General features: G+C 31.0%; 1 protein-coding gene across 1 annotated transcript in view; it reads right to left on the bottom strand.

Annotated features, from left to right (window-relative positions):
* LOC148312741 (alpha-2C adrenergic receptor-like) overlaps positions 1-25,948 on the bottom strand; it is a 148,558-nt gene that overhangs the window by 58,042 nt on the left and 64,568 nt on the right. Inside the window, exon 3 of the mRNA XM_088274632.1 lies at positions 4,271-4,318. Coding sequence (XP_088130758.1) covers positions 4,271-4,318 — 48 coding nt within the window. The remainder of the gene's footprint in view (positions 1-4,270; positions 4,319-25,948) is intronic.

The following is a 25,948-nucleotide window of genomic DNA, read 5'->3' as shown; positions in this document are numbered from 1 at the left end:
GTGAGTGGTTATACTCGTATACTTACATACATTACTAACATTTTCATAAAAAAAACGAGTAAAAAAAATGCTTTAAATTTTTAAAGTATTAATATTTTGTCCGCCTCCGTAATGTAATGGTCAGCATGCTCGGCTACCGTTCTGGAGGTCCTGGGTTCGATTCCCAGGGGAGTTTAATAAGCGATTTTTTCACTCTAATATTTATTCAATATTACACTGGACTGGTACCTGAAGTGGAGGGCTGATCACCTTTCCTTCATGTGTAAACGATCGAGATAACACTGTGTTTATATGAAGCAGTGCCCTATGCACCATTGGGGTGCGGTAAGGGTTTTTTTATTTATTATTAATATTTTACATGTTAAAATGATAAAAAAAGTCTCATTTTGATTTCCATATATAATTTTTAAAATAATAAAATAAAATAATAAAATTCATGTGACCATTTTATATTAATTTCACGCAAAAATAATGGATTTCTTTTTACTAGACCTAATATTATATTTTGAAAAAAGCGATTGTGTCAATATTTTCCCTGCCTTTTTCGTGGATTACAGATATATAATATTGACTCAATTTCCCAGAAGGAGTAGTCTTCTCCATTTAATCTCATCCCCCATACAACGTTTGCTAAGAAACGATGTATTGTGATATATGACGATGTATTGTGACGTATTTCATTTTAATATAAAGGAAACTAAATCACATAAGCATATCCCGAAAGAAGACCGCAAAGTTAGTAATTTTGATGACAAAATTGCCAATCGTTTATAAGTAACGTTGATTTTTTTCAGTATTTCATTTACTTGCAAAGAATACGTACGTATATTTATGAACATTTAAACGTTTTTTTAACATGTCAACATAGATGAACAAGAATATCAAGTCCGGGCATTTACAGACCTTGTGACTTGTCATAGGCTAGGATAAAAAATGTAAAAACAACTCCAACATGGAGATAATTCAAATTTATGAACAAATATTTTGACACACTCAAAATGTTTTATTTACATATTTTCATGTAAACAACTTTTTTTCACATTCATGCATCTTTTCATATATATTTATTTACATATTTTGAGTGCTGACCTGACCATTTATAAGTACTTGTTTTACTCAAACCACCAATCCAAGTTTCCAAGGTTTTTAAAAAAAGTGAAGTAATCCACAATAAAATTCACCAATATCCAAAATGGAGTAAGGCGTGAATACTTCAGTAATCCAAGCAAGCGCAAAAGTCCCAAAAATAAATATGCAATATATATGATCGACAATGGGGAGAACGGTGAATGTTACACAAGTATATTAAGTGATCGCTTAAGCCAGCCAAATGCCTGGTCGTTAGCCCTGGAATGCTCAGACTTCCATCTTCTTTCATTTAAACGGAAGAACATATATTTCACATCAATATTATTTTTTGACATCTCATCAAAGATGAAGAAGAATATGGAAGTCTGGGTATTTACGGGGCTGACGATCGTCATAGGCTGGTATAATCACTTTACACACGTGTAACATTCACCAATTCTACCCATTATTGACAACCACACTACTCAAATTCTTAGAAGTTCTATATACTTATATATGAAACAATTTGGAAACCTTGTTCTTGGATCACTAGTACATCACTAGAGAAATCTATTGGTGAGATGAAAAGAAGCTTTTTACTGAGCAGAAACTCTTATATTGGTATGTAAGGTCCCAATCCTGGATTATACTCACATACATGATAAACGTCAGAAAATATAAAATTTCACTTTTATAATTTTTAAGTAACTCCTATAATTGGAGATAATCCAGATTTGAACACACTCAAATGTTGTAAATTTCATATCAAGTTGAGACATTTTTAAATTGACATCTCATCCGTAGATTGAATTTTTCATCGTCTGATATAATAAATAACATTAATATTGTTACACCATGTCTCCCTTAAATTGTAATATCCAACACGATATTTCGCGTCAAATTTAAATAATCATCTGATCAAATAATCATCTGAAGACTCATGCTGTGACACCCTGAGATCTGAAGAGCAAATTGTTCATCCTCCCTGAGCCAGCCTAAGCAAACTAGTTTAAAATAAGAAGTAGTATTACAAAATAAAAATCTGAAATAGAAGCTTTATGAAAAATGGAGCTTTATAGGAAAGTTCCCTGTGTTCACGAACAGCTTCCGTTTTCATTTATATAATCTCGTCTGGCCGCAGAGTATTCTGCGAGAATTAAAAATATCTTGCTCGGTAATTACTTCTCAAGCACTTTAATTACTCAAAACGAAAATAAAAACATTAAAATAATAAGAAGAAGGGTGCTTTTTGCTAAGGGTCTAAAATAAAATGCTTACTCGTTGCAAGACATTAATTGGCTCTTATATTTCTTGCGAAAACCGTATATTTATATGATGTATATTTTTTTTACAATAAAAAATGTAAGTTGTAGAGAATTTTAAGGGTGAAACGTTAATTAAACGTTTTTTTTTAAGTGAGTAAAAAACGGTTCTTATTAATTGATTCGGCAGTCACTTTGTTTATTTAGTAATTTAACAGTAGTATTTACCACGTAAAACTTAATTTAAAAATTGATATATATTTTTAGAAAGTGACTGCTGAATCAAACAATGAAATTTTCAGAATTCTAATAGATTTATATTATCCACTGACACTTCGTGATGGAATTGCATTTTTAATTTATTATTAGATTAAAACCAATATTTTTAGCTTTTCCACTTTTTTATTTGACCAGCGACCGGGTTTCGTCGTTACCGACATCATCAGACTGGTCTGATGATGATGTCCGACATCATCAGACCAGTCTGATGATGTCGGTAACGACGAAACCCGGTCGCTGGTCAAATAAAAAAGTGGAAAAGCTAAAAATATTGGTTTTAATCTAATAATAAATTTCAGAATTCTAAAACACAATTTTTTAAAAAATTTTTTTACAAGCGCAAATAATGCAAAATAAACATTAATTTAACAAAATTTAGAGTGTGTCTATATTTGTTCACAAAATCTGCCCAGGTTCCGTAAATGCCCAGACTTCCATATTCTTCTTTATCTTTGATGAGATGTCAAAAAATAATATTAATTTAACATTTTATAACCAATATCAAAAGACGTGTATAAATTCATCAAAATATACCTGACTTACATACCATCACGCCATTTCTTCGCAGGTGTAGGCAGAGAAAATAGAAAGCCACATCAATGTGTCATTTAAATCAATGCACGCCACTTCAACATTCATGCTTCTCTTCATACATACTCGCCGATTATTCCGACTCATGACCTGACCACACCCAGGTATTTGAAATACTTGATCTTGCAATGACCCTTCGGAACGTGCAGCTACGAGGGGGAGAAAAGCGCAGCTTTTAAATTTTATAAGTCTTAAGATAGAGGTGTATTTTAAACCCTGAAAACGGAAATATCAATCTTGAAAACTGAAAAGAGTCTTTTTTTAATTTTTTTAGTTAATACTGTGATGCATTTTATCGGACTTTTAACAGTTATTTAAACTGAGTTTAGTTGATAATATAATATACCATATATATTTTGGTAATTTAGTTTATACCTATTAGTCTAAAAATAGAGGTGCATTTTAAACCCTGAAAACTGAAACATCAATCTTGAAATAGTATTTGAAATACTTGATCTTGCCAAGTTTTTCTCAGCCATTTTTTTGCTTCTGTTACTAACCACTTCGCACCTTATAAATTTGTTCCACTATTCTTTAATTACTCGTTCGATTAACATACCCACCTCCATAGTGTAGTGGTTAGTGCGCTAGGCTACCATGCCGGAGGTCCCAGGTTCGATTCCCAAAAAGATCAAAAAAAATATAAGTGATGTTTCAGTCTAATATTTATTTAATATGACCCTGAACTGGTATCTGAAGCGGAAGGTTGATCACCTTTCCTTCTTGTATTTAATGATCCAGATAATACTGATTCTAAACGATGCAGTGCCATATGCACCATTGGGTGCGGATAAGGGTTAGAAGGGAATAACATGCCTAAACCATCCCAACACAACCTTTCTAAATTTCACCAACAATGTTTTCCTCAAACTTGCATTCTTTCCTTATATCCTCACCCACGTTTGTCTATGGGATCGCATTTCAACGACATTCAGAATACTTTCGTCCTATTTTTTTCCAAATCCATAATACAATACCAATCATTAGGGTTAGAACTAGGACTCCATTGTGCACTGCCAGTTAAACATTTTACTTAGTAATAAATATAATATAACAATATATATACATACCACAAACGGGAAAAGTACTGCAAACCAACAGAGTTGAATTTGTATTACCTGAAACAAAAAAAACATATTTAAATATCTTTACCGTTTGTGTAAATCCTGAATGTTTGTATATACATACGAACTTATAGGTACTACTACTACTACCATCACGCCGTTTCCCCGCAGGGGTAGGCAAAAAAGGATGGAACGCCACACTCTTCTGTCCTGACATACACTCCTCGCCTCCTTCACATCCATACATCTAGTCACACATGCCCTCCGATTACGCAGACTTTTGACATCACCAGATTTTAGGTTCCAATTGATCTGATTGGGCCAAGTCTTTTTCAGTCGTCCTCGTTTTATTTTTCCTCTCACATTTGGCACATATATTTTCTTAGCCACTCTTTCGTTATCCATTCGCTCCACATGTTCATACCACCGTAAAGAACTCTTCCTAATCTTTTCAATTATTCCTTGTTCAGCTAAACATTCATTTCTTATATCTTCGTTTTTAATTCTGTCATACATTCGTCTAAGGGAGCGCATTTCAACAACGTACACTCTGCTTTTGTCCTTCCTTTGCCAGTTCCATGATTCGCTTACTTACAGATAAGGTAAGTTATATTATCTGTTTATATTAACACATAGTAAACCGATCGTAATCAAACCTATTCAATTAAATTAAATATATATCATAGGATCATCCAGTAAGGAAAACTAGAAACATATATAAGAGAAATACTAAATAAAAATTGCCATCAACAAAAATTAAATGAATTATTTTGTATTTATAATTGTACGATATTCTTGCTTGTTTTATCCGACTGACTATTTTTTATTTTGCTCGACTGCACTTTTTTTTATTACTTTTAGAGGTAGGTAAAGCCGTAAGTAAAATAAAATTAAAAATTTCAAATTGTTGTAAAATTAATATATTGTCGTTATGCACTTGGTATCTTTGGAGTAAAAGTTATTCTACACAAATTAAATTTTATAATCAACGAAAACTATTCTGTATAGGTACTTTTTGTCATTCTGCAAAACTAATCGAGTTATGGATTATATGTTATATTCCAAGAAAATAAGTTCATGTGTGATACGTGAAAAAAGTGCAAAATGGATTCACTAAAGAATTAACAACAACAAGAATAAACAATAAAAATGGGAGTCGAACACTGCAATATATCGTTCCGAACATTTTTAATTTGTTGCCGACGGATGTTATAGGTCAAAATAAAATATGGAACAAAGGAAAAATAAAGGAATGGGTGAATTATCAAGAGTTAATTTTATGAAAATTGTAAAATGTATATACTTATTCTTAATTTTTCTCTCTTTTTTGTGTGTTTATTAGGTTAAAATGGTTAAAAACAATAAAAAATGTATTAAAAAAGAACTCCACCGTCAAAACACACAAGGTTGCTTGGTGGGTCTCTGCAAAACATTTTTTTTAAATGTTAAAAATTGTGATTTATACAATTTATGTTAGTAATAAACTCGTTGTATCAGGTTCTAGCTTTCTTAGAAGGCTTCATATATGCATGATAAAGTGAATAATCTAACATCAAATTGAATATTAAGCCTTCCCGTTCCAAGAATGATAATTTCACACAAATTACCTGCCGAGGGAATATAATTTTTCTAAGAATTATAATGAACGTTATTCCTAGTACAAAGGTTGAATTCAAAATATTTTTAGTGCACGTTTTAAATTAAGGATAAAATTTATTAACAAATGGTTGATCGTAAATAAATCAACTTGTTTTGTAAAATGATAAAATGTAAAAATAATTCCCAAGTAGAAAATACACTCAGATCTGTGAACAAGCATTTGGACGCACCTAAAATGTTTTAAGCAAAATAACTGGTCAGATTTTAAGTTTTATACAAATAAAAATCATTATTTCCAGTATGTAAAACTATTGACGAAGAATCTTACATACATTTTCAAACAGTTTCAGCCAATTAAAGAGCAATATGAAATACGAAGGAATATATGTATATATATATATATAAATATATATATATATATATATATATATATATATATATATATATATATATATGTATATATATATGTATATATATATAATATATATATATATATATATATATATATATATATATATATATATATATATATATATATATATATATATATATATATATATATATATATATATACATATATATATATATATATATATATATACATATATAATATATATATATATATATATATATATATATATATATATATATATATATATATATATATATATATATATATACATATATATATATAAATATAAATATATATATATATATATATATATATATATATATATATATATATATATATATATATATATATATATATATATATATATATATATATATAGATAGAAATCAAGTATGGTATTCAATCATAGGTTAGCTGGTAAATGGTATACAGTGATCACTTAAACCAGTATATGACGTGTTGTAAGCCTTATAACTAACCATACTTCCATATTCTTCGTAATAAATATAATTCTTACGTTTCCGTTTTGTATTAAAAGCTAAAGTATACATATATAATTAAAAGAGTAAGGAAAAAAAACCTTTTAAAACACTTTGATATTTCAATAAAAAAATTACAAAGTATTCCTACTAACATTTTTGCGGTAATACTTCTTTGTTCATATGAAAAGAAACTACCATTTTGTGTACTTAAAATATTAATAATTTGATAATTAAAAACTTTTAAAGATTACACAGTTCCTTAGAAGATATAATTAATATTCCAGTTCATGTGGAACAAACAACATTCCATCTTTGTGGCTAAACTTTTAAACTGGCCTTAGAAACTTAAAGTTGCATCTCAGCCATGAAATAATTACAGGAGAGTATTTCTATAACGTACAAAGTATACGATCCCCTTTGCAAACGTGCAGTAACGAGGGGGAGAAAAGTGCAGCTTTTAAATTTTATAAGTCTTAAGATAGAGGTGCATTTTAAGCCCTGAAAACTGAAACATCAATCTTGAATACTGAAAAGAGTCTTTCTTCACTTTTTTGGTGGTTCAAAATTCTTTGAAGCTAAAATTTTCGGTGTTGAAAGATAAAGATGATCTTCAAGTTAATACTGTGGTTTATTTTCTCGGGCGTTTAGCAGTTATTTGAAATGAGTTTAGTTGATAATTCAATATCCCATTTATTTTTTTGGTAAGATACTATATGCTTAGAAAATAAGTTAACTTATAATTTATGTAAAGTTTAAAGTTATATCATATAACTTTATTAATATACCTAAATAACTTCATTGCTAACAAATTATTTTTATATAAAATATAAATATATATATATATATATATATATATATATATATATATATATATATATATAAATATATATATTTATGTATATAAATATATATATATATATATATATATTTAAATATATATATATATATATATATATATATATATATATATATATATATATATATATATATATATATATATATATATATATATATATATATATATATATATATATATATATATATATATATATATATATATATACATATATATATATATATATATTTATATATATATATATATATATATGTGTGTGTGTGTGTGTGTGTGTATGTAAAAAAGATAAAAGATAAAATAAAAATGAAAGAATTTATTTATGAATAATGTAGTATCAGAACATAAATTCGAAATGTCAATATTTTTAAGCCAAACCAGCCGTCATGAAAATCGAGTATATTCAAAGCGAATCAAACATTTATTAACAAAATCGAATATCTTTACAGCAAAACGAGCATTTGTTGGCAAAATGGAATATTTTCATACAAAATCGAATAAAAAAGCTACCGCTCAGAGGTTTGCGCACAATTCCACGCGTATTTTCGATAGGGCGCTCAATTTTTCGAAACATTAGTTTAAAATATTTGCGAACGATTAAGTTAATTGATTATTTTAAAGAAAACAATTGTTTTTTTATCACTTGAGTTTATTTGTGACTTCTTGTTTTAGAAGCTAACCTTCCATCATTAAAAACAAGTATTTTCTTCAAATAATTTTGACATGTCGCTCACTCCTTTCAAGAACGTCATAAATCACTTGATTTTTCAGGAGAACGTTTTTAAAGTCTAAAAATATAATTCATTGTATAAAAATAAATATCAAGCTACTAACTGAACTTTTGACTGTGCAACAGATTTTTTTGCTGAATGTTTTTTTCTCTATTTGAAAAATATTTAGTGTATTTAAAATAATAATTAAACAGTGCCTTTTCTTCAAAATGCAAAAACAACACTTTCTGCCCTGTAGCGAGTAAATATTTAGTTAAAAATATGCCGCTTTTGCTGGGATATAGTACATTTTTTGCGCATTCCGAAAAATGCACAACTGAAAATTGACAATTTTTAATTTACGACGTTCTTGAAAGGAGTGAGCGATGTGTTACCACAAAGTAAATGCCGAAACAATAAGTAAGTTGATTGATAATATTTGTTAATTAACCACTCACAAAAAACATTTTTAAAAGCTCGTACTTACGTATATGGGAGTCTGAGAAATTGTAGGGCTTAAAAACTGTCACAGGCTGGATAAGTGATCACTTTACACAAGAGCAACATTAACCATTCTACCCAATGAATGACATCACACTTCTAAAAACTTTGGAATTCCCAGATTCAAATCAATCTCATGACACTGTGTAAATGAGTTCACAACAGTCATCTATGTTGGATTAAGAAAGCTTTTATTAAGCAAAGACCACTTTTTATGGATGTATGCAAGGTCTCGGTATATTTTACATACTGGGAAACGCCTAAAAAATATTTTCAGTTTTATGTAGCTTAAAATTTGACGTTATTCACAAATCTGAGTTTTCTCTACTAAGGAAATTTTTTAAATGTAAAAATTTAATTTTTCCGCATTTCAGTTGAATTGTTATCAAACAAGGTGTTAATAGTGAACGTTACACAAGTGTATAGAGTGATCACTTAACCCAGCTAACTGCCAGGTCGTACATCTTAAAATGCCCAGACTTCCATCTTCTTCTATAAAAAAAATCGATCCGTCTCAGTTTGGGACTCCTATAATATACATTTTCAATTTAATGAATTCACCCTGTATTTTCAGGGATTCCTCATAAGGGAAAGCTCTGTAGCCCAATTTTCCATTTCAGATGTCGCCATAAGCGTTTTATCTCCTGCCTGCATTCAGTAAGCTCGATCGATAGGCACTTTCAAATACGAAGCCTCCATTATTACTTTACCTACTTTGCGAACGTACTATCGGGTTGGGTAGTACTATTATATGTCACACCCCTAATTTAGACTTCATTAAAACAAAGCTATATTATGCCGTATGAAGCAATTAATTTAGACGTCTATCTTTACCATTCCGTTCACATACTCCGTAATATATCTTCAAATGAACAATTTAGAAAGATATAAAAATTTAAACACTTATAAAAAATTTATTAATAATATTCTTTTACAAATTCATCACCATTATCGTCTATGTTCCCATTAAACGAAGTCCCGCCCCTTAAACCTCCCCCTCCCTAAAGTTTTTACACATCCACCTCTACCAACACCGAATGATTTTTAGCCCGTTTTGTTGTGGTGAAAACATCTGTAGTTTTCGAAACTAGTCATGTGAAATGAAATGAAACACAATTTGTGGTCTACAACATGTGTATAATTTTTCATAAAACTCAACGCTTCAAAAAAGACACGGGAGTAAAAATATTAAATACTAATAATAAAGGGTTAAAACAATATAATATGGAGATTTTTTTTTATATTTGTAAAACACTTAAAAATAATATTCCTTTAATAAACAACCAAATAAATTTTATTTATAGTCAATTATTTGATTCAACATCGGTTAAGCAAGATTCGTAAATATCTAATTCTAACCACGCCCACTCCTTTCGTCCTATGAGTAAATAAGCTGGTTTAATAAAATGTATAACCCTAGTGCATGTTAAACCTCGGCTCATAACGCATCTTTGTGTTGAAACCTTTAGTGCATGTTGGTCTTCGGGTCAACCAAAAACCGCAGGTGTTAAACATTTTGTGTAGTTTTAAGTGTGTATATAGTGCTATGGTAGTGAAGGGTAGTATTGTTTGCATGCTGTGGTAGTGATTGTCCTGACGAGGAGACGGGTACGTCTCGAAACCGGTAGACATAAAAATCTCAGCGAGTGGTTATATACTAATATTATTAACATTTAAGTAAAAAAATAAATAAGTATAATTTTTAATAATCTTTAAATGAATGCTTTTCACTTATTTAACCCTCTCCTACATACAAACTCCTAATATCAAGCTTAACTTTTTTTTCTTTTTTTAAGAATAGATCACCCAAAATATATTTTAAAAAACTCATTACATTTGCAAACGATATAATGAAGAAGAGTCGGTTTAAAAAAATTTATTAAAGTGTATATATTGTTTTTTTTTTCAATACTTGAAATATAATTTCCGGAGTTGTAAGTATCGCTCCCTTTTTTCAAAGAACCTCCGACTTAAAATTAAAGTCACGCGCTTAAATTGTAAACCTACTTATTGTGGTAAAAGCCTTTTGTACTCGAATATACGTACGCAGTTTAAATTAATTAAATTCACAAGGACAAAAGTAATACTTGTACACGGTGACACATAACTAGAGCCGCTTCCTGGCATATTTTATTATTTCTGAATCGTAAAAAGTGTCCTTCTACATCATTTTAATTTCTCGACAGTGAGCTTAAATTTCAGCAAATTGGTGCTTTAACTTACATTTTAATTTGAGAATGTAATAAAAGTGTGTTACCCGCAAAGCCTTCGCGTTGGCATTAGATGCAATTGGATGGGTGGTTTAAGTGAAAATTCTCGATCTACTACGATCGTGCCATTTCTCTTAGAGGTAGGAAAAGAGGATAGAAAGCCAGGCGAGACTGATTTATTGCTCACTCCTTTCAAGAAAGTCATAATTCAAAAATCGTCAATTTTCAATTGTGCATGTTTTCGGACTGCCCAGAAAATGTACTATATCCCAGCAAAAGAGGCATATTTTTAACTTAATATTTACCCGCTACAGGGCAGAAAGTGTTGTTTTTGCATTTTGGAGAAATGGTATTTTTTTCATTATTCTTTTTAAATATACTTAATATTTTTCAAATGGTAAAAAAAAACCTTCAGGTTTTACCTAAAAAAATCTGTTGCAAAGTAAAAAGTTCAATAAGTGGCTTCATATTTATTTTTAATACATGGCATTATATTTTAAACTTAAAAAATCTCCTGAAAAATCTTTTTTTTTTTTGACGTTCTTGAAAGGAGTGAGCGATATGTGCATTAAGAGTTTAAATTTGTGTCGGGTTGTGGTCTCGTGGTTAGTGTCATGACCTCTTAAGTCTGAGTTTCTGGGTTCGACCCCACACTTCTATAATTTGATACCAAATTTTAATTCTGACTTTCTGAGGCTTACAGAAATGGTATCAAACTAAAATATTTTTGAAAATCATAAAAACAAAAATATACGATATAAAAAAAAGATACTATATATTTTCGGTTTATTTATGTAAACATGACTGGTTTTAGGAACTACACATGTTCTCATCAACAGGTAAAAATACAAACACATGTTTGTTGTTTTAATACAGAAAACATGTAAAAAAAATCATTACTACAAGCGAGAAAATAAATATTATTAGAAATTTTGAAAAGTTTATTTGATTAAAATATAGATGGAACTAGGACTCATTCGTGGAAAAACAAAACAATTAAATGATATATTGTATAAACAAGTTTCAATACTTTTAAGAGTGTAGCTGTAAACCATGGGTAGAATGTTGAATGTTAAAGTGGATAAAATAATCACTTAAACTTGCCTATGACAGATCCTAAGGCTTGTAAAAATATTCTTCTTCATCTGTATAGAGATGTTAAATTCTAAAATTACAGAATAAACTATTAAATTATTAATTGTAACTGCAGACAATTGGTAGAATTCCATTTTGAATTATTAGGTAATGTATCCAAAATTAAACACGGTAATTGGATTGAATTCTACTTTTATTTACATATTTATACATAATAAAATGTGACGCGTTTCGTCTTATTAAGACATTATCAAACACTTAGATAGAGGGTGTTTGATAATGTATCAAAAAGACGAAACGCGTCCCATATTATCATTTATATATTATTTGTGAATAAAAGTAGAATTTACTCCGATAACCGTGTAAATTTTTGATATATAAAAATTTTAACATTAAATTTATCTAGCGCATTAATAAAATGGAGACTAAAATGGCATATATCCCTTTTGTTCCCTTCCATCCCACTTATTATCCCTTATTAAAATGGAAAACCATAAAGGCAGTACTACGGGCGCGAATCTAATCCACAAATATGGAAATAGCGTCTTATCAATTCTAACCAACTTCATTTCTCAGTTTCCGAAATCTTGATGGGAATTATACTGTATTGGTGATATTGTTAGTCGAATTACAAGGCTCTTGGAGCTGTCTGATATCAATGTTGGAATTCCTGATAGTTCGTGTGCCTCATATAGCCTTACATTCCAACGTCATATCGATTACTCTTAGCGTACGACACAGAACGTACAACGTTATAAGTAAAACGTAGACTCTACGTTTCTACGAGACAATAAACAGATAAACGACACGTCTACGGCAAGAAATTCTATTAAAATAAATTAAAACTTGTTTTTCTGCCACTTGAGTTTATTAAACGTATAGTTTTGGAAGCTAAGCTTCCATTTTCAGGTCTACCATAAATGTAAATTCAAGTGGTAAAAAATAAGTGTTTTCTTTAATAATTTCAACATGACTTGCCACAAAGTAAATGTCGAAACAATAAATAAAATTTCCACAGTTCTTATACTTGTTCACTAATCTGGGTTTCTCCACTGGGAGTTATTTAACATTTTTGTCTCGGCAAAGACGAAGAAGAATATAAAAGTCTGGATATTTATATGGTTTACGGCTTATAGGATAGTGAAGTGATCACTTTACGCACATGTTATATTCACCATTCTACTCATGAATGTCAAACACTAAAATATTTTTTTTTATTTTTTACTTACCTAACGTCCAAGTGACTCTAAAATCAAGCTACGGCTTATACAACACCGTTTATTATGACCCTACCCAGGCTTCAACTTTATAAGTTTTAAAGCTTGAATAAAGTGAGTGGATTTACTATTTTTTTCAATGTTACTATACTTTAATGTAATTCATTAGTAAAAATTCTAGGCAAAAACACTATATTTAAATTTTGAAAGTCTTACTTATATGATCCATCTCATGACGTTCCATGATTGAATTTTCAACAACCATCTATGAATTGATTAAGAAAGCTTTGATTTAGCAGAGACTTGTCAGTAAAATAAAATACTATTAAATTTTCGAGAATAACACGATATATTTAATTTAATTCAGGAAGTGAATAATTTTGACATACTTTTAATACATTTTAATGCATCTTAAAAACTACAATACTAAAAGCATGATAAAAATAAAGAACTTGTTCGTAAATTTACGTATAATATGTTTTGTTTTATTTTTTTGTTAATTTATTTTTTAATATTCTCCGTCACTGGTTTTAAAGTAGGTATTCAAAATGTTCAATGTGAAAATTCTTTCCCAGAAGTCCATTATGCAGCATGCGCGTAGGCTTCCGCGGATATGAATGGCATCACCGATAGAGCTTCCAGAAAATGCATTTATGATGAGGTTTGCGATGGAACATTACTCGCAAATTGAATCCACATTTTCGTATGCGTGGTCACACATTCTACAAAATTCACTTAAAATTGGGCAAATAAATCAGTTTGTACTATTATCCGGGATTCGGATCTTGCATACAAATAAAAGGGTCTCTGATTAATAAATATTTTCTTTATGTTATCATCGATGGCTGTCGTGAATTCAATCACGGAATGCCACAAGATAGAACATAGTATGTATGTTGTATGTATGTCTTCCAAAATTTGAGTAGTGTGGTTGTAAACCATGGGTACAATGGTGAATGTTACACGTGTGTAAATTGATGACTTCCATGTTGTTGAGATGTTACAAATAAAGAAATAAAACAAAAGTATAAAACTCATACATGTATATATTTATGTAAGTGTGTATATGTTTGTTTAAGATGTGTACATATATTCAAATTTTTATCCGCACCCAGTGGTATATCGCATAGCATGTATGATATACATGAATGTATGAAAAATGAAAAGAGTCTGTAATAATTTTAAAATAAATGTTTTGTTTACTGTAAGATTATGCAAATACATATATGATGTAAATTTAGTGTAAAAAAAGTTTGTATTTAATGTAATAAAAGCTAACTAAAGAAATAAAAAAAGAAAAATGGGGCACTTCATCGTTATTTTTAATACGTTATATTGATTTTTAATTACTTCTTTATTTTTATTTTCTTTTAAGTTATCAGTATTGTATTTCAAGTACCCGTCTAAAGTTATTTGAAACCAAAACTTTTTTTTTAATATTTTAATCCTATATATATATATATATATATATATATATATATATATGTATATAAATATATATATATATATATATATATATATATATATATATATATATATATATATATATATATATATATATATATATATATATATATATATATATATATATATATATATATATATATATATATATATATATATATATATATATATATGTCGCTCACTGACCGCCGAAGGGAACAGTCGCGTGCCGATACGCTCCGGGTTTCACCCGCGTTACGATTAGTACGGGTTTTACCCGTCATTACAGTGCTCTGTGTTTCCTGGAAGTGTTTCGTTTTCGGTTTAAGTGACAGGGTATTACCCAGTGGTGTTTGTGTGTGTGTGCTGTGACTCAATTAGTATGTAGTATATAATAGTAAGTAAGTTGTGAAATGCGGGAAAATGCCCATAAATGGCCACGTTGAGGTTCGCCACCCAGCTGGCCGCTTTTCCCGTGGAGGCGCAAAGAAGAGGATAGCGCATGAATGCAGGATTGCGACGTGGAATGTAAGAGGACGTATGGATGAAAAAATGAATGAACTGTGTGATGTAATGGAAAGTAAGTGTTTGGATTTGTTATGTGTGACTGAAAGCTGGAAAAAAGGTAGTGGATCGATGGAACGTGACGGCACTTTGATTCTCTGGTCTGGACTCCCGGAGTCAGATAGAGCTTGTCGGGGCGTCGCCGCGTTTCTATCACCCAGGATGGTAGAATGTATGAAAGAGTATGTGTTCGTCAACGCAAGACTCATGTTTGTCAGATTCAAAGTCGGGTTAACAAAGCTACTTGTTTTAATAGGATATGCCCCCGTCAACTCCGACAGCGAGTCTGAGAAGGATGAGTTTTGGTTGAATGTAATGAGTGTGATGAATGGAAAAATGAATAATGAAAAGGTAATTCTGGCCGGTGATTTGAATGGCTGGGTTGGTACAAGGAGAGACGGTTTTGAATCAGCGCTCGGTTTGTATGGAGATGCGAGAGTGAACGATAATGGGAAGAGATTGCTAGAGGTATGTCTGGAATGGAATCTCTTTGTGTCAAATACTTTTTTTGCACACAAGGGAATCCATCAATATACTTGGGAGAGATGTGATGAAAGGTCTATTATCGATTATGTCGTCATTGACTCTAGATTGAGATCCGCCACAGTAGACACAAGAGTGTTCAGGGGGGCCGAAATGGAAACAGATCACTTTTTGGTAGTTTCAAGAGTGATTCTGTTCCAAGGGTGGAGGGCCAAAACGAACAAGGTGGCGGCTCCTTCTAGAGTCAAAGTAGAAAAGCTACAGAATGATGACATAAGAGTTAAGTTTGAAACAGACGTATGCAACAGGTTGATTGCGGAAGACGTAAATGAACTTAGTATAAATGAAATGTGGGAACATCTGAAAGGTAGTGTGTGTGAATCCGCAAAGGTAGTGTGTGGTACAGCGGTACAAGGAAGGAAAAAAGGCGACGCGTGGTGGGATGATGATGTTAAGGATTTAGTGAAAGAGAAGAAGAATGCGTGGTTAAAGTGTTTGGCAGTGAGGAATAAAAGCTCCGCTGAGTATGAATCGGTTAAAAAAGTATACAAGGATTGTAAAATGAAAGTTAAGCAAGGGGTGAGTGAACGAAAACGTTTGTTGAGGAAGGATGAAGGAGTAAAAATGACAAAAAATTTCCAAGAAAATATAAAAATTTTCTGGAAAGAAGTCAAAAACTCCCGAAGTCTAAGCTTGAATGTATGTACGAAATCGATTGCAGCGAAAGACGGAAAAATGGTGACGAATGAAAAAGATATAAAAGAGAGATGGAAAGAGTATTTCGAGGAGGTGTATGAAACACATACGATTAATAACGTTAGTGACGTAAGTACATTTCCCCGAATATGTGTGAATGATGTTTCAAGAGAGATAAGTATGGAAGAAATTAAGAATGCCACTAAGTCTTTGAAAAATGGAAAGGCTCTAGGATTCGACAATTTTGCCGCAGAATACGTCAAGAATGGTGGCGAAATAGTTCTCACATGGTTGCATAGGCTCTTTAACCGTTGTCTGGAGGAGAGTTATACTCCGGTGGATTGGAGAAGGGCAGTTATAATGCCTCTCTACAAGGGTAAAGGTTCTAGGGTGGAATGTGGGAACTATAGAGCAATCAGTCTATTGAGTGCTGTTGGCAAGATGTATGGTCGAATCCTTATTGAAAGAGTGAGAACCATAACAAAGGACAAAGTGTGGGATGTCCAGAGTGGATTTATGAATGGGAGAGGATGTACGGATCAAATTTTTGCCTTGCGCAACATTACTGAAAAGTTTTTGTCCAAAAACCAAAAGCTTTTCTGTGCTTTTGTGGATTTGCAGAAAGCGTATGACCGAGTTGATAGAACGAAGCTATGGAAGGTGTTATCTGAGTATGGGGTAAGCAGTAAACTTATCCAAGGCATAGCATCCTTGTACGAGGATAGCACTGCATGCATAAGGGTAAGTGGTTCATTTTCATCCTGGCTTAGCATCTCTAAAGGTGTTAAGCAGGGATGTGTAATGTCACCGTGGCTGTTTAACCTATACATGGATAATTGCATGAAAGAACTGAAAGATTTAAATGTTGGAGCCAGAATGAATAATTTGACTGTCTGTTGCCTTTTGTATGCTGACGATGCTGTTCTTCTTGCCGATAGCAGAGAAGACCTGCAGGCGTTGGTGACAAAAGTGTATAATGTGTGCAAGGAAAGTGACTTATTGATGAATGTTAGCAAATCTAAGATTATGGTTTTTGAAAGAGAAGAATGCAGATCTGAATGTGAAATATTGGTAAACGGAGAGATTCTGGAACAGGTAGATGATTTCGTGTATTTGGGTAGTATGTTTTCTAGGGATGGAAAGATTGATAAAGATATAGAAAGGAGAGTGAATGCTGGGAACAAAGTGAACGGTGCACTGAAATCAGTCATAGCAAATAAAAACCTATCAGCGGAAGCTAAACTGGCAGTGCACAACGGAGTCCTGGTTCCAACTCTAATGTATGGAAGTGAAACATGGAGTTGGCAAAAGAAGGATGAAAGTAGACTGAATGCAGTCGAAATGCGATCTCTCAGAAGAATGTGTAACAAAACGATGTATGATAGATGTGCGAATAGTGAAATAAGGAAAGAATGCAAAGCTGAGATAAGCATTATCGATAAAATTAAGAAAGGTGTGTTGAGATGGTTTGGACATGTAGAACGAATGAGTGAGGAAAGAACGGTAAAACAAATTTATGAGGCGAATGTTAGCGGGAAAAGAAGCAGAGGAAGACCGAGAAAAACATGGCACGATCAGGTATGCCAAATACTTGAAAGTGGTCAGGTTAGGAGTCGTAACAATCGGCGGGTATGTATGAGGAGATGCATGAACGTGGAAGAGGCGAAGAATGTTTGCAAGGACAGAGTGGTGTGGCGCTCTATTCTCTCTGCCTACCCCTGCGGGGAAGCGGCGTGATGGTTAGTTAGTTAGTTAGTTTATATATATATATATATATATATATATATATATATATATATATATATATATATATATATATATATATATATATATATATATATATATATATGTATATATATATATATTTATATATATATATATATATATATATATATATATATATATATATATATATATATATATATATATATATATATATATATATATATATATATATATATATATATATATATATATATATATATATATATATTTATATATATAAATATATATATATATTTATCTATAAATATATATATTCATATATATATATATATATATATATATATATATATATATATATATATATATATATATATATATATATATATATATATATATAGTTTATTTAAAGCAGTATTTCTTACGATCGTACGCTGATAGAAAGATAAAAATTATGTTTGTTTAGTTTAAAACATCAGTAATAGTACCAAACAAATATTCAGTTTTAATTCAGGGTAAAATTTGTTTTTTTTTTCCTCCTCAAAGTCAGGGGTAGTTCGGCCGCATTTAAATTTCACTTTCGAGCGAAACAGACAAAGTCACCAACATTAGTGGAATATACCGAGAGGTGGCGCCGGGCCTCACACGTGCTAGGCCAACAAGGTGTAAATATTTACAGGCAGCTAGTGAAGGCAGTGCAACATGAACCGCCCTTATAATTGAATCAGTTGGCCCGTGCCGCCGCATACATTAACAAACTTCGCTGAAAGCCGCCGCCCGTACGTTTTCAGCTGAAAAGAGTTTCCATTTCCTGAAAAATCGCGCCACTCTCAAAACCGGAAACGCGTTGGGAACTGCGCCATTTTCGACATGTCGGTATTTTTAACAGTGTCGAATTTAAAAAGATTGTGACGCGTTTATGTTAATGGGTAATTTTTTAATACACTTTTTTACAGATACTCAATAGATTATTATTTTAAAAATTAAACACGATACATATATTTAAAATATCAATTATGGAGTTTAATTTCATTATACTCGACCATTAGTTTCGATAACCACAGATGTTTTCGAATCATATGTCTAGAATTCCTCATCCAGCATTTATATGCATATTACCATCTTAAAAAAGTTTATATAATATGGTTTTGTGTAATGGTCAGTACGCTCGGCTACCATACTGAAGGTCCCGGTTTCAATCCCCAGGGGGTAAGTCAAATAAATATTAGTGACTTTTCACTCTTATTTCACTCCTGGGCAGGTACTTGAAGCGGAAGGTTGATCACCTTTCCTTCATGTAATAACTATCATGATAACACAGCGTTTATATTATGCAGTGCCCTATGCACCATTTGGTGCGGATAAAATTTAAAAAAATACATAAATGTTTATATTTTTGAGGTTTTCATATAAAACACAGAAATTGAACGTGCAAATAAACCGATATTTCACCAGTATTTTGAGAAATGCTTTTAAAGTTATTAACACTCTCCCTATGATGCATCGTTTACTTTGTGATTTTAATATACAAAATATATTAAATATTTTTGCTTGTTCTATTTATCTCTTAATCCATTATGCTGTGGACGTAATTTTCCAATCCCCATGAGAAAACTTGATTTCAATGTGGAACTTATCATCCCTACGTTGTAGAAATAAGGGTTCAACGAATTATCTACGTCTGAATGCGTTGAAATCAACTCAAAGGTGTTAACTCTGTATTTTATTTACATCAAACTCCTTTCATATTCAAATTAGTAGCATTATAGTTACCGGAACAAAAATTAATTAAAGCATAAGAAAAAAAATGTATTGTTTTTTGACATCTCATCAAAGATGAAGAAGAATATGGAAGTCTGAGCATTTACGGGGCTGACGACCATCATCGGCTGGTTTAAGTGATCACTTTACACACGTGTAACATTCACCAATTCTACCCATTATTGATAACCACACTACTCAAATTCTTGGAAGTTCTTTATACATGAACCAATTTAGAAATCTTGTTCTTGAATCACTAGAACTTCACTAGAGACATCTATTGGTGAGATGTTAAGAAGCTTTTTATTAAAAGTTTTTTTTTATTTTTTTTTTTAACTCCTGTAATTGGAGATAATCCAGATTTTGTGAACAAGTATTTGGACACACTCAAAATGATGTAAAAAAAATGTACATATAATGATAGTAAAATAATAATTATAACTCTTTATTCTAGCTTGACTAAGTGGTGGGTGCAATACTTAGTCAGCCATATATGTTTTACAAAAAAAAATTGTATACAATGAAATCAAAATTACAATAATAAAGAAAAGAAACCGCGAAAGAAAAACAATCAAAAATAAAGTTTGTTTTTTTTTTGGAGAGATGTAGTAGATTAATATCAATCAGCTCGCAAACTGCTGGCAAACGCAGCACTGTGCTCCAGTGCCGCCACATGTCCAGCCCCCATCTGTGCTCCACAAGCCACTTTATGATAAATATATATAAAATAACACTTGGAAAAGATCACAAATTATGATGTTTGAGATGTTGTCAATAATCGTGCCAAGTCTTTTTCGGCCGTCCTCGTTCTGTCCTCCCTCATCTCAACTTAGATAAAGAAGAATGTGGAAGTCTGTGCATTTACGGGGTCTACGACCGTCATAAGCTAGTTTAAGTGATCTTTTTACACACGTGTAACTTTTACCAATTCTACCCATGATTGACAACCACACTACTTAAATTCTTGGAATTTCTTCATATATTATTTAAATTCGAAACACATTGCTTCAATTGACTAGAATTTTACTAGAGACATCTATGGTGAAATGATTCTTATTCATTCATGTTGAGATGTCAAAAAATAATATTGAACTGAACTGAATAATTTGATTTATGTATTAATTTGAAATCAAACACAGATTTTTTGAGTCTACTAAGTTGTATTTTATTAACAAAAAACACATAAAAAATTATATTGTGACAATTGTTTCGCCTTGTTAGGTCACAATATAATTTTTTATGTGTTTTTTGTTAATAAAATACAACTTAGTAGACTCAAAAAATCTGTGTTTGATTTAAAATTAATACATAAATTAAAATGAAGTTCTACAAATTAAACGCCAAGTCAATAAATAAATGAATAATTTGAGATAAAACAGATTTGTGAACAAGTATATGAAAACACTCAAAGTATTGTTAATAAATTAACTGGTGAAATTATAAGCTAAAATATCAATGGTGAAAATGATATTTTCTGTCGTTTTTCATGTATTTTATTATAATCCAGAGTTTTTGCTAAATAAAAAGCTTCTTTTCATCTTACCAACAGATGTCTCTTGTGAAGTTCTAGTGATTCAATAACAATGTTTCTAAATTGGTTCATATATATACTTCCTATATATACTTCATATATATACTACCAAGAATTTGAGTAGTGTGGTTGTCAATAATGGGTAGAATTGGTGAATGTTACACGTGTGTAAAGTGATCACTTAAACCAACCTTTGACGGTCGTCAGCCCCGTAAATGCCCAGACTTCCATATTCTACTACATTTTTAATGACATGTTAAAAAATAATATGACTAGAATTTTACTGGAGACAACTATGGTGAGATGATTCTTATGAATTCATGTTGAGATGTCAAAAAATAATAATTAATTCCTAATTTGAGATAATCCAGATTTGTGCACAAGTATACGGATACACTCAAAATGTTGTACATATTTATTTTTTAGTTAGTAGAAACAAAAATCCACTTAATGATCTTTAACCTTGTACATAGTAAGCAAGGTTAATAAAAAAATTCCCATATTTAAAAATAAAAGGTTTAAAAAGCTCTTCTTTATATTTACAATTAATGTTCTTATCTCCTAAATTTGAAATTTAGGTCATATCTTTACGCTTTTAGCAGCAAACTGTTTCCCTTTGAACGCTCGCAAAGTATTCGCTACATTTGGCAACATTGTACTCACAAAAGGACACGAACTTGTCCAATAACTCTAAAGACAGCGTTGCCAAGTGATTAGTTGGCCGAAGTTTTTCGGTAGCCAAAGTAGTTGGCATTTCGCAAGTGGTTTCGGCATTCAACGCATGGATTGGCCCACAAGTATTTTGGTTTCGTCCCCGACATGTACTCGCATGCAGGGATGAGGATTAAGGGATGAAGGACTCCAGGGAGGGATGAGATTCGAGGGGGTAACTAATTAACTAGTTTTGATCTGTCTTCAATTACAGGGTGGTCAATATATTCACCTTGCCGAGTACTAAAAGAAAATCCAAAATTACTCGTCAACGAGTAGAAGCGTAAAAAAACATGAAAAGCTCATGTGAAATTATTCGCATATATTTTTTTCACTTTATAAACGTATTTTTGAAAGAAATATTTGTTTTGGAGTATTTCAATGTTTCTGAATTAGTACATAAGCCCTGAGGATGACAAGGTTCTTGTAGAAACCGGTTGGAAATGGTGTACTAATAAAAAGTGGTTCAAACAAAGATGTTTTATTTTATAAAATATGCCACAAAGTACCTGCGAAAAACATTTAAAAAAAATATTTGTGTTTCTGTATATTAATAAAAATTAATATTCATTTATTAGCAGTTAAAATGTTAATATTTTAAATTACATTTGAAGCGATAACATAGTGATTTTGCAGTTATAATAAAAAAAAATTTAATCACTATAAATCATAGTGATTTTAAAACAAATAATATTTTAATAGATTTATATTATTCACTGACACTTCGTGATGGAATTGCATTTTTAATATATTATTAGATTAAAACCAATATTTTTAGCTTTTCCACTTTATTTATTTGACCAGCGACCGGGTTTCGTCGTTACCGACATCATCAGACTGGTCTGACCAGTCTAATCTAATAATATATTAAATAATATTTTGATTATGCAATGTAAATATTCGTTTGAAAAATACTAATATCTCGACTGAAATTTTGACTTTTAAATAGTCTGAGGTACAACCATGCATGTTCGGGTATAATCAGTTGATATAACAAAATGTAGACGGGGAGAAGGCTAGGAGTATACGTCAGGATATATGAATCAGGCGTTCCATCATCTGCGCCTACCCCTTCAGAAAGAGCGTGATGATAGTAGAAATACCAATAACGTTTAAATGAGTTCCTGATCAGTCAGTAATACGGGTAGACCAAAATATCTGAAAGGAGTTAATATTCAAACGGTCGGTTGTCCTCAAACTGTTTTGGAAAAGAACCCTTTAGAAACACTTTATGTTTTACGGGGTCTTAAAAGGAGCAAATCACAGTTTTATGTAAATCATGTCATTTTAATCATTTAGTGAAAATAATAAAAATATATAAAAAAACAACACACAATAATTAAATACTAAATATTGATTTTACTGTAAATTAAAAAAAAATCCATCCATTTCATGGGATGTTCAAAGTTTATTCTTGTTTAATGTCAGGTTTTATACAAGGTACTGGAAAACGGAAATTTAGCTCAGCATCTAGCATATTTCGGTTTTTTTGTAGCTGCATACGGTGAAAATCCCGTTTTACATAAGTTTGTTGTTAAAAACGGAAGAAGAACAGTCAGAGCCTGTGTAGTAATTGCAGCAAGTGTGAATATTCGTTAAGAACACTGCACCATTTTTTTTTAAGTCATAATGTCTTGAACCATGACTTTTGAATCTGATAAAACAAAAATGTTTGCAGCATTATTATAAGTTCATTTTGCTGCTTGTCACAGTAGAGTCCTCGCAGAGACCTTTCGGAGTCCTAGGGCTTCGCAAAGCATAATCTGAGAACCGCTGCAATAGACTATTTTTCCAAAGAAATCGTTTGATTTTTTCCATGAAATTCGCAATGAAACAAATGCAGTCCCAGGGTTTGCGTAGCACAATTTGAGAACCGTTACAATAGACTATCTTTGCAAAGAGAAAATTTACTTCTTTATAAGAAATCAGCAATGTAACCTCTGCGATGTCCCAGGGCTTTGCGGTTCACACTTTGAGAACCACTGCAATAAGACTATCTTACCAAAGACACAATTTGCTTCTTTCCCAGAAATTTGTAAGGTAGATGTCAATATTAATTGGTTTTCTTGGATGTTGATTATAATTATTAATTAGGAATTGACTTTTGATCCCCTCACCGAGAGTTTTAGCAACACTTGAATTGTTAAGGGGTTGTAAGACTGACGTGTTAAGGAAACTTTTACTTGAATGTTACGAATATGGGTTTCGGAATACATCGAAATATCTGATAACTAAACGAGGATAGTGTTCGAAACTTGTAACGGAGTAGGGGAAAATTTTCAACATCCTCTTACATTTCTCGAATTAATCCATATCTTACACATTTGTGCAAAAGGGAAATTTAATAAGTGATAAGTACACCACCATACTTTAAAACAAAGGTTTTTTTCATTAATTGATTCAATAGTCACATTCGGATAATATCTTTATATATTTTTTTTATTTTGCTTGGTAAATACCACTTTTTCTTAAATTCTATAGTGATATGAGTTTTAATGCGTTTTATTAGTGATTAGTACTCTAAAGTTTTAAATTGTGTTCATTTTTCATTAATTCGACAGTCGCTTTCTAGCTACACCTATCACTTTTTTAATTAAAATTGTACTTGGTAAATAGCACTATTTCTCAAAATCTATTGTGACATGAATTCGATGCATATTTTTCTATTAGTGATTAATTCTATACCATAGTTTTAAAATATGTTTTTTTCTTCTTGGATTGATTCGGCAGTCATTTTGATCATATTTATCTCATTTTAATTTGCATTATGCTTGGCAAATACCACTATTTCTAAAAATCTATTATGACTTGAGTTTTGATGCATTTAATTAGTGATAAGTACTCGATCATCGTTTAAAAAAATATGTTTTTTTTCATTAATTGATTTGGCAGTCATTCTCTGATGATATAAATCTATTCTCCATTAAATTACTTGATTAATACCACTATTTCTTTAATTTTATTGTGACATGAGTTTCAATGCATTTTTATTAGTAATTGGTACAATACCACATTTAAAAAAAGGTTTTTTATGTTCATTAATTGATTCAAGAGTCACTTCTGATAATATCTTTGAATTTTTTATTAAAATTTTGCACGTTTGCTATATTTAGTGCACTGGTTGCAAGCTGGAAAGATCACTTTGCCCATAGCAGTTGTTATAGCCGATTTGATAATTTATATATAAATGCAAGGTATCAACCCTGTACTTCAGGTATCATGAAAGAAATATATTTTTACAGTAAAAAATACTTTGATTTATTTGAAATCTTCTGGGAATCGAACCCGAGTCCTTTATTCTATGAAGGCAGACATATTTAAACACAATGTTTTGGCAGCTATTTCAAAGCTATCTGCAGATAATTTTAGGAGATTGACAATTTTGAATAAACAAACATTTACAATGATCCAGGGTGACCAACTTAAGCGGTAATTTTGATAATATTTCTACATATTTACACAGTGAAAATTAGTTAATTTGTTCGATGGCTACATCGTTTCGGCAGTGTATCCTTATTATAACGTATGTACCTCCGTCATAAAGTTGTACCTTAACAAAGGACCTAGGGGAGGGTCCATAATTAACAATGGATTTGTAAAACGTCGGTTTAGCCCTTGCCTTGAATAAAACATATAGCCTTTGTGCTTGCCTCTGCCCCCCGAGAGCCCCCTTGCCAGGAACTCATTGGAAAAT

This window comes from Brachycentrus maculatus, unplaced genomic scaffold (assembly GCF_059751285.1).
Source record: "Brachycentrus maculatus isolate JH-2025_06_01 unplaced genomic scaffold, ASM5975128v1 h1tg000034l, whole genome shotgun sequence".
NCBI classification, from domain to species: Eukaryota; Metazoa; Arthropoda; class Insecta; order Trichoptera; family Brachycentridae; genus Brachycentrus; species Brachycentrus maculatus.
Note: the sequence above shows the minus strand (reverse complement) of the source record. Positions and strands in the feature narration are given on the sequence as shown.